At 39.4% G+C, this 11,287-nt stretch overlaps 1 protein-coding gene across 5 annotated transcripts in view; it reads left to right on the plus strand.

Moving 5' to 3' along the window:
* RIPK2 (receptor interacting serine/threonine kinase 2) overlaps window positions 1-2,030 on the plus strand; it is a 38,426-nt gene extending 36,396 nt beyond the window's left edge. For all 5 annotated transcript variants that reach the window (XR_015140466.1, XR_015140465.1, XR_015140468.1 and 2 more), the window contains 2 exons: window positions 961-1,116; window positions 1,672-2,030. Coding sequence is in view for 1 of the 5 variants with exons in the window: in XM_086335860.1 (XP_086191986.1) it covers window positions 961-1,116; window positions 1,672-2,015 (500 nt within the window). In the remaining 4 variants the exon portion in view is untranslated. The remainder of the gene's footprint in view (window positions 1-960; window positions 1,117-1,671) is intronic.
* The last annotated feature ends 9,257 nt before the right edge of the window (window positions 2,031-11,287 follow it).

The raw sequence follows: 11,287 nt of genomic DNA on the forward strand, positions 1-11,287 counted from the left end.
CTCTGTGCAGCCCACTAGGCTCCCCCGTCCCTGGGATTCTCCAGGCAAGAACACTGGACTGGGTTGCCATTTCCTTCTTCAATGCATGAAAGTGAAAAGTGAAAGTGAAGTCGCTCAGTTGTGTCTGACTCTTAGCGCCCCAGTGGACTGCAGCCTACCAGGCTCCTCCGTCCATGGGATTTTCCAGGCAAGAGTACTGGAGTGGGGTGCCATTGCCTTCTCCGGGTTAGGAGACTATTGGTCTATTAATGTACTCCATGAGAAATTATGAAACCTGCTCCAGAGGATACGAAGCGGAGAATGGTGTGAGAAATGTTACAGAGGACACACTGATAGGACTACAACTTTTCACTTGTAGGAGGGAATAGAGAAAAAAAGATGAAGATAAAGCTTTGAACAAGTTTAGTTGGAAGAACATTGGTGATATTAACAGAAATAGGAGTTGAAATGGGTTTTAGAGCTAAGATGAATAATTTTTTTTAACTTTTTACAATTTGAGGTGCTTAGCATATATGAGGGTTATATCCTGTTGAAAATGTAAGACTTAAGGTTCAGTGAAGACAGAAAATTCAATTTCATGGATTTGGGAAGGGAGGTGACCATTGAGACGTTGATGTTTAATAAGATTGCCAAAGGAAACTGTGGAAAGACATATAAATTCACAGGACACATTTGAAGTGCAGAAGGGGGAAGATGACACAGAAGAAAAAATATGATACAAAGAAGTAAAATTCTATGATTTATAATTTATATAGGACAGACAAGCACAGACAGAAATATGGTTTAAAAAAATTCATCATAAACCTTTTTGATCTAAACACTATTTTCTTGTGAGTTTTATGAATGAGCTTATACAATGAAAATTAAAAGTCATTAAATACCACCCTCTGTGTGATCCAGACATTCATATTTTAGCTAATAGGAATATTCTACCCCTAATGGAGATGTTGTGTTTTATAGCAAAAACTCAAGATTTCTCTGCGCTCCATCAATGTTCAGTGAATCACAGTCGGAACAGTGACTTCTGTATGGATTGTCGGGTAGCGTTCTGTGACCACAGGACTGCCCCATGCTCTTTAGCAATAGTGAATCCTCTCTCAGCTGAGGGAAACTCAGGTAAATATGTGCTGTGAAATGCTTTGTAAATGATGCCATTTACCTCACAACTGTATATTCAGTAGATATGCTATTTAATGTTTTATGTTCTTCAGTATGGTATATACGTATTGTGAGAAGGAAAGCACTGCCAATCCCTGAAGAGTGTTAACATGTAAACACAGGCCTAAGTGGTATTCCATGAACATCTGTCTAGGGAAGGAGTGCTCAGAGAAGTGTGTGACTTAGTATGTCACTAAAGTAAATACATTTTTATTTATCAAATATTCAAGTATCCTTTATGTTTAAAAAAAAATATGACAAAAAGTGACATTTGCCTCCACGATTTACAGAGAGTAAAAATGCAGTGCATTTTCTTGGAGGGGAAGGGAAGAGATAACCCAAATATCTGAATTTTTCCTGAAAATTAATAGCATCCTTCAAAATAGTGCTGTTCCATATTAGCTTAATTACAGAAAAATTAGATTTTATGTCTTATTATTTTGTTTTTCATCTGATTTTACTCATAACTGTGTATCTGTCCCCACTTCTTTACCTGTCATTGCTTTTCTACAGGGCGATTTCAGCCTGGTATAGCCCAACAGTGGATCCAGAGTAAAAGGGAAGACATTGTGAGCCAGATGACTGAAGCCTGCCTTAACCAATCTCTAGACGCCCTCCTGTCCAGAGATTTGATAATGAAGGAGGACTATGAACTCATTAGTACCAAACCTACAAGGACCTCAAAAGTCAGACAGTTATTGGATACCACTGACATTCAAGGAGAAGAATTTGCCAGAGTTATAGTACAAAAGTTGAAAGATAATAAGCAAATGGGTCTTCAGCCTTACCCAGAAATACTTGTGCTTTCTCAATCACCATCTTTAAATTTCTTTCACAATAAAAGCCATAAAAAATAACTCTTTCCAAGAAAAGAAGTCAGTGTATAAGAGTATTTTATATTTCTTTTGCCTTGATAATGTTGTATTTATGAGATTCATATGAGTATTTAAAACTTCAATGCAGTTTCTTCTTCAGATAAATATTAGTCTCCTTCCATGATATTATAGTATTTTTTAAATTAATACCGTAGAAAGTTTGTGTTTTGCTGCATAGTTCAATTTTTGTCTTCTTTGGTTAATTAAAACTTTTTTCAATTAATAATTATATGTTTATTATACAAAGCAATGTTCTCAGGTTCCACATGTTTCTCGTGAAAACCATTTTCACATACGCTTTCTTTGTGGATTATTTATTACTTGTTTGAGATGCTTGGCTTTTTGAGGTGTACCCCTTAGACTTAAATCAGGGGTAGTATAGCATTCCTACCCTACAGTCTCAGGTTCCAGTCCTCTTCAGAGTTGTTCATTAAGCTCTGTTATCCACATTACACATATAAATGTTATTTATTGACCTCCTTAAAATGTTTCAAAGATAAAGGAGTACAGCATATAAAGAAAAAAAATCCTTCAACATGTGTTTGTACTCCTGTTTCTAGCCTGAACTATCAACCAAGGTAACAACCAAAATTAACAGATTAATATGTATCATTCTATCGCTTTCTTCCTACTCATATTTAAAATATATGCTCTTTTGGGGAAGGATTGTTTCTTAATATTATCGTTGTTATAACACATCATACTTCAACCTGATTTTTGCACTTAGTACATCATGTGAAGCCTTCCAGATCACATTCAAGCTTAATTCATAAGTTTTGATTGCTGTATAATATTACTAGAGCTATTTTTTTTCATTTTCTTGTTCAAACCAATGATATATATAGTGTGAGTTTTTTGGGTTTTTTTTTGGTTAATGGGTTATGTCACGAAGGTGAAAACTAATAAGAAATAATAGCCCTTTTCTGAAAAGGTGTATTAGCAATGTCAGCAAAAAGTGTGATGTAAGATAAATTTGAAAGGACAGACTTTGAAGTTGGGCTATACGGTATGACCCACAGTTTGAAAAAAAGAGTAAAATCAGTAGATGTCACTGAGGCAATTAAATGTTTTATTAAAATAGATATTTTAGTCTCCATTTTGGAGCTGGGCCTCTGGTGCCTCTTTACTGTCTCTGAGAAATATGGCCGTTACTAGGGAAAGGTAGAAACCTAGTATATGAGTTATCTTTTATTATATTTTATTTTTAAAGTGTTTGGATAAAGATTTAATTTGGGAAATGAGGGAGAAAATTATTTGGAGGTTTTCCCCTTTATACAGTTGTTGTTGTTTTTTTTTAATTATTTTGAATCTTGACGGTTTCAGATTAACTTTTATATCAGTTTAATGATGTGGTATCTGGATTGATAAAGTGAACTTTGCCCTGGTTTTTTGTTTTTCATTTTCTGCCCAGATCTAAAACTCAAGGTTTCCAGTCTGTATGCGTATGACTGCGTGCACATCAGCCACTTTCTTCCCTAACTTACATATGGGCAGCACAGATGCAGCCGTCCGTTTCAGCTCTGCAGCCTTCTGCATAATAACGTATTGACAAAGATGGTGATGACGAGGATCAAGACGAATCTACAATGAGCTCTTAGCCCATTGATAGAATCGTTGCAGTCTCAGCAGCCAGTTTCCATTAAACTAATACCTGATAATGCAGTGATGTTTAGAGGAAGGTACCACAGAGTATTCTGAGTCTGACCTGTCAGTATAGCACAGGGCCTGGCAGAGACACTGTCTGAAGATCTCCTTAATGAATGTCACTGGAATGAAAGCTGAGAAGAGAGAAGGAAGAGGTTTCCTTGAAATCACACTTGCCAAGATGTAATGCGAATACAGCTGGTAGTGAATGAGATTGTTTTAGGTAGTATGCAGACAGGCAGCACTAAATTAACATTTTGTCACATAGGAAGTTCTTTTTAATCAAGTCTTCTAATTAAGTAAAAGAGAACATTAAAATTGTGCTATCATCCTTTATCCCCTTTATCATCCTTTATTAAAAAGAGACTAGACTTCAGGAACAGTGTTTAGCAGGAATTTTGTAACTTTTTGAATTGTATTTCATTTGAAGATGACCTACATATGTGTCACCATTTTTCTATTTATAATGTATACTATGTAAAGTTTTATAATATTCAAATAACAATTTGAAGTACTAAATTATAGGTAGTATATGTGAATGTGAACAATAGAATAAAATGACATTGATTCAGTCACTCTAAGGAGGGACCTAAAATTTTATAATAATATATTTTTTAACTAGGTAGTAATAGGTAATGCTCATGCACTCTTTGCACTATATGTTAAGGCAGTGCTACCCAGAAGATTGGTCCGCAGAGCAGCTGCATGAAAATCAGCCAGAACTTGTGAGATGTGCAAACTCATGGTCCCTAACTCACTCAGATCTTTCCGATCACTCAGACTCAATCTCTGATGTTTGAGACCTTTTGTTTTAAGAAACATAGAGAAGGGGATCAAGATGGCAGAGTAGAGAGGTATGCAACTCACCTCCTACCACAAATACTAATACATAAAAAATACATCTACATGTGAAGCAATCCTTACAGAAGACCTACTGAAAGTCTGCAGGAAATCTCATACAACCTAGGCTACAACTGAGACCCCCAGATAACCAGGTAAGATAAAGGGGAGAGGAATCTAGACAGGATCTACTGCCCTGGGAGAGAACTGGGGAAAATGTTGCCTCATCCTGGGAACTTCCTTCACTGGCGGGGAGGTCTGCCAGGACAGAGGAGCTTCAGAGCAAGTGCAGAAGCTGCCCTATACACCGAAGGATGAAAAGAGCCCAGCACTGTCGGTCTTTGATGCGTCTCCACACTTCCCCACCCCAGAGGCACACCTGTTGGCGTGCCCAGCTACTCAGCTCTGAGACCTGGGCTTCGGCAGACAGACCAGGGGAGGGGACTCAGTCTGGCTGCACAGCCAGCCTGAGGGCCCGGGGTGTGCACGGGGCCGTGTGGGTCTGCTACAGGAGCCACGCTGTTGACAGAAGGCAGGGCCGGGGTGTGGGTCCACCGGAACAGCGCCATTATCAGCTTGCTCACGGTGGGGTAGGGTGCCAGGTGCAGCAAGTTTTGCAGACTTTATGGGTGTGAACACCTGGAGGTGGGGCTGGTCCAAATTACTAGCATTCTCAAGCTGGGCACAGGAACCAGCTTCTGCAGGTTTTCATGCCAGTGGCTTTGTGAGGACACACGCCGGCCTAAGGGACCTCCAAGCCAATGACAGCACCCCACCCCCCGCCATGGAAGCGGGCACAGACGACAGGCCAGCAATGGTGGTCTTTGTTGGCATGCACACCCAATGGCAGGTGGCATCACAGAACCGCATTTACTAGCAAAACAGCTTTTGGGGAGAAAATGCAGTCGCTTCTTTCCCAGAGAGAGCCCTCCCGTCCCGTCCATCTCACAGCTCAGCTTAAAACTGCTTGAAACTTCTACAACAACTGGGCAAAAGATCCTGCCCCCAGCAGGTGGTGACAACCACGAAGAAGAGCTCCTGCCCAACATTCATTGCAAGCACCGGTCACCATGACCCTGGCTATACCCCCGAACAAGGGAACAAGGGCCAGTGCACCCTGAGGAATATGTGGCAAGCATCCACACTGAAAACAGCGCTTGCACCAAAAGTCGGCACATACAGTCTACACAGGGTCAACAACAACAACAAAAAAGCCTTTCCTCACAGGGGATTGAAACACAAAGTTAGGAAGTCAAGAGATGCCCAGAGTAACAGGCAAGTTTGGCCTCGGAGAACAAACTGAAGCTGGGCAAAGGCTAAAGGAATTTGTCAAGAGAATATGCTGGTCATAGCAAACACTCTTTCCCAACAATACAAGAGATAACTGTACAAGTGGACATCACCAGATGGTCAATACCGAAATCAGACTGATTATGTTCTTTGTAGCCAAAGATGGAGAAGCTCTATACAGCCAGTGAAAACAAGACCGGGAGCTGACTGTGGCTCGTACCACTCAAGAAGGCAAAGTAGTTGTCTGAGGAGGCCTTACAAATAGTGGAGAAAAGAAGAGAAGCGAAAGGCAAGGGACAAAGGGAAAGATATGATCAACTGAATACAGAGTTCCAGAGAGTAACCAGGAAAGATAAGAAAGTCTTCATAAGTGAACAGTCCAAAGAAATAGAGGAAAGCTATAGAATGAGAAAGAACAGTGATCTCGTCAAGAAAATTGGAGATACCAAAGGAGTATTTCATGGAAATATGGGCACGATATAGGACAGAAATGGCAAGGATCTAAGAGAAGCAGAAGAAATTAAGAAGTGGAAAGAATACACAGAAGAACTGTACAAAAAAGCTCTTAATGACCAGATAACCATGATGGTGTGATCACTCACCTAGAGCCAGACATCCTAGAGTGTGAAGTCATGTGGACCTTATGAACAAAGCTAGTGGAGGTGATGGAATTCCAGCAGAAAAGGAAATTTTCTGATTTCCTTTAGGATTGACTGGTTTGATTTCCTTGCAGTCCAAGGGACTCTCAAGAGTCTTCTCCAACACCACAGTTCAAAAGCATCAGTTCTTCAGTGCTCAGCCTTCTTTATGGTCCAACTCTCACATCCATACATGACTTCTGGAAAAACCATAGCTTTGACTAGACAGACTTTTGTCAGTAAAGTAATGTCTCTGCTTTTTAATACACTGGCTAGATTTGTTAAAGCTTTTCTTCCAAGGAGCAAGCGTCTATTTGCCATGACGTGATGGGACTGGATACCATGCCTGTGGCTTTTACATCTAAACAAACTCAAGCTTAATGACCACAACAGGGAAAAATAATAAATAACTTCTATATGCCTATTCATAGGGCTTAGTTGTTGTTCAATCACTAAATTATGTCCATCTCTTTGTGACCCCATGGACTGCAGCACTCCAGGCTCCTCTGTCCTTCATTGTCTCCTGGAATTTGCTCCAATTCATGGCCATTGAGTCAGTGATGCTATTTAACTATCTCATCCTCTGTCCCCCCAGCTTCTTCTTTTGGCTTCAGCCTTTCCCAGCATCAGGATCTTTTCCAATGAGTAGGATCTTTGCATCAGGTGGCCAAAGAATTGCAGCTTCACCTTCAGCATAAGTCCTTTCAACAAATATTCAGGATTGAGTTCCTTCAGGATTGACTGGTTGGATCTCCTTACAGTCCAAGAAACTCTCAAGAGTCTTCTCCAACACCACAGTTCAAAGGCATCAATTCTTTGGCTCTCAGCCTTCTTTATGGTTCGATCCATACATGAGTACTGAAAACACCACGTGCATGCTTGCTAAGTCACTTCAGTTGTATCCAACTCCTTGCAACCTCGTGGACTGTGGCCCCCTAGGCTCTTCTGTCCATGGGATTCTCCAGGCAAAGATCCTGGAGTGGGTTGCCATTTCCTCCTCCAGCAGATCTTCCTGACCCAGGGATCAAACCTGTGTCTCTTATGTCTCTGCCATAGCTTTGACTATACGGAACTTAGTTGACAAAATGATGTCTCTGCTTTTTAATACATTGTCTAGGTTTGTCATTGCTTTCCTTCCAAGGAGCAAGTGTCTTAATTTCATGGCTGCAGTCACCATCCCCAGTGATTCTGGAGCTTAAGAAAATAAAATCTGTCACTGCTTCCAATTTTTCCCCTTCTATTTGCCATGAAGTGACAGAAATGGATGCCATGATTCTAGTTTTCATAGGATTAATCATTTATTATTTTGCTATCTACTGTTAGTCTTATTTTGAATGTCAATATTAAATATAGGGAAGTAAGAGATAAACCTTACATTCAGAGTGAAAATATGACACTTACATGTATTTCAAATGATAAACCATAGTTTATTACTTAAAATAAGAAAATAATGTTTTTTAAGGGCAGGTAGTTGTCTTGAATATGGCTCAGGAATGTGTTCTCTTCATTGTTCTTCCTTTAAAGATAATCTTAAATATTTATAAAAGGTGATAACCTGATTCTTTCTGCTTCCAAACAGAAGGGAGAAAATTATGCCATATAAGATGGGAGATGGAAGAACTTTTGTACAATAAGGCTTCTATGATAATTGATTTTTTTTCCCCAAAGGTAAATAATGAAATTTTTTCCTTGGAATTTTTAATAAGAGGTCTGCCATATCTTAAAGTATGCTGGGGAAAACCTCTATTGAGGGACTTCCCTGGTGGTCCAGTGGCTAGGACTCTGAGCTCCCAGTGCAGGGGGCCCAGGTTCGATCCCTGGTCAGGGAGCTAGATCCCACATGCTACAACTAAGACCCAGAGCAGCCAAATAAATAAATAAAATTAAAAAAAAAAAGAAAACCTCTATTGAAATGCCTCTGGGAGTCATACTTAGCAATATTTAGAGTAAATATTTCCCCGAATTGTGTTTCATTATTCTGATTTCCAATGTTTTGTTTCCCTGTATATGCTGTAGCTCCAATAACAAAATAACGTTCAGTTACTGTGCTAGTGTTACCTGAAGAATTTGGATGGTGAACAAGAGGAAAAGAGAGGAAAAATCTAAGTACAACTCATTGGATGTTTACAATCATGTCATTTTCTAAAATGACTTGAACTTGTCTGTAACCTAGTTTCTTTATCAGTTTCTTTATATGTGTGTATGTATATTTATATACTGTGAATACCCTTTCTCTGCTGGAGAGGGCTTATTTTACTGGTGGAATTTTAAAAATACTTGACTACATAGTTATACTTCTTTTTCTTTATTTTTCCACAAAAATTCACCCAATATCTATAATTTGGGCAGGAGGGTATCCTGTATCAAGGGCATATATTTATGATCTTAGTTCATTAACAAAAAGTTAAGTTGCATTATGATCATAAAAGTGAATAGTGAATGAAACTACAGCCCTAAACTCTTAAGTAGTTATTGCTCTTATTAGCTCACAGTAAACCAACATCAGTTTCTTCTGCTAATGTTTTCTCAATACTAACAACAATGATGTTGTGCCATTGGTCTTTCACTTCACTGATCTAGTCATGATTTATAGTAACTGTGACCCTTTTCCACTTAGGTTACCTATTTCAATAGAGCCTGTTTCTGTACAGACAGCAGGAAATGAAGAATTTGCATGTATATATGTAGGCAGAAAGAGAAAGATGAGGAAATAAAAGCCTTTCAGGAAAGTGGAAATTTTTATGAAAATCCCTAGGGCATTAAAAAAAAAATATTGTAAACGACCATTGTGAATCATCCAACTTCAATGTTAGCTGTTTTTCAAGAAATATTTTAAGATAAGGGTCCTGAACACTGAGAAAGAATCAAATGACACATGCTGTATCATTTTACCTCACTCCTCTGAGTAAACCAAGAGTATTTCAAGGCTACTGCTCTTCAGTTAGGCTTCACGCCCACGGCATTATGAGTCAGAGGAAGGAGCACTATAACTGGAGTTTGGATTCTAGCCCTGACTTGGTCCAGCAGTGTGACCTTGGACAGGTCCCTAATTCATATACTTTATTTAACTCTCTGAAGTTACCTAAAATTTCTACCACTAGGCATTACAGAATATTGCATTTAACATGAATTCATAAGTCCAAAATTATCATCTAGAAGGAAAAGGAAAAAAACTTGCCTGCTCTGGGCTCTCGTGTATCAGTTTGGGTTGCCTTATTGGATGAGAAATTGAAATATCAGTAACATCAGATATGCAGATGACACCATCCTAATGGCAGAAAGCAAAGAGGAACTAAAGAGCCTCTTGATGAAGGTGAAAGAGGACAGTGAAAAAGCTGGCTTAAAACTCAACATTCAAAAAACAAAAATCACGGCCTCTGGTCCCATCACTTCATGGCAAATAAATGGGGAAAGAGAGGAAACAGTGAGAGACTTTATTTTCTTGGGCTCCAAAATCAGTGTAGATGATGACTGCAGCCATGAAATTAAAAGACACTTGCTTCTTAGAAGAAAAGCCATGATTAACCTAGACAGTGTATTAAAAAGCCGAGACATTATTTTGTCAACAAAGGTTTGTCTCGTCAAAGCAATGGTTTTTCCAGTAGTCAGGTATGGATGTGAGAGTCGAACTACAAAGAAAGCTGAGCGTGGAAGAATTGATGCTTTTGAACCATGGCGTTGGAGAAGACTCTTGAGAGTCCCTTGGACAGCACGGAGATCAAGCCAGTCAATCCTAAACGAAATCAGTCTCGAATGTTCACTGGAAGGACTGATACTGAAGCTGAAACTCCAATATTTTGGCCACCTGGTGTGAAAAGCTGACTCATTGGAAAAAGATCCTGAATGGGAAAGACTGAAGGCAAGAGGAGAAGGGGACGACAGAGGATGAGGTGGTTGGATGGCATCACTGACTCAATGGACGTGAGTTTGAGTAAGTGCCAGGAGTTGGTGATGGACAAGGAGGCCTGGCGTGCTGCGATTCATGGGGTCGCAAAGAGATAGACATGACTGAGCAACTGAACAACAACAAATTGGGTGAGAAAGCATACAAAGCTCCACTGTGAGGTGTGAAAACAAAGACACAGTTGATTGAGGTTGAGTGTATCAATGAAAGGAGAAATGACACAGTTTATCCTGGTGTTCCGTGCTTGCCTCTTTACCCCAAGGCCAGAGTTGACAGAAAACTGGGAGCAACATGACTTGAGGACAGGTGACTGAGGGATGGAAAAGAACAATTGTTCAAAAGTGCCACCAAGAAACTAGGAGAAAGACGCTGCCCTGATACTACCAGTAATGTTCTGGAGTGAGTATTGCATAGGTTGCATAGGAAAAAAAGGAAGGTTAAATATGAAAGTACGGAAAACATAAGAATTATACCTTTATTTTTTTGTAACACATTTTTTAACACATTGACATTGTGGAAAAAGTGCAGATGTCTGCAAAATAAGCTCACTGTAGGTAAGCATATCATTTGAGGTTAAATGATTTTAAACTTTTAAAATCTGGCTTAGGCAAAAGTGCCATTAACATTTAAATTTTGTAGAAATGGCATTATGTTTTTGAAAGTTTCATTTGTTTCTCAAGATGTATACCAATGGCGTTTAAATTTGGGAATTTCTGTGTCATTCAAATGTGTACTTCTGCAGTTGTGAAAAGTATCGAGTTTTACAATCTGCGGGTTGTACTTGCTAGATAAATCTTAAACTGCATGTTTTTAAAATCAGTGTTGCATTGCAGACAGATTCTTTCTCATCTGAGCCACCAGGGAAGCCCCAAGAATACTGGAGTGGGCAGCTATTCCTTTCTGCATGGAATCTTCTCAACCCAGGGATCGAGCCTGGG

Source organism: Bos grunniens, chromosome 14, assembly GCF_055505025.1.
Source record: "Bos grunniens cultivar Pamir isolate PY7600 chromosome 14, Bosgru_T2T1.0, whole genome shotgun sequence".
Lineage (NCBI taxonomy): Eukaryota > Metazoa > Chordata > Mammalia > Artiodactyla > Bovidae > Bos > Bos grunniens.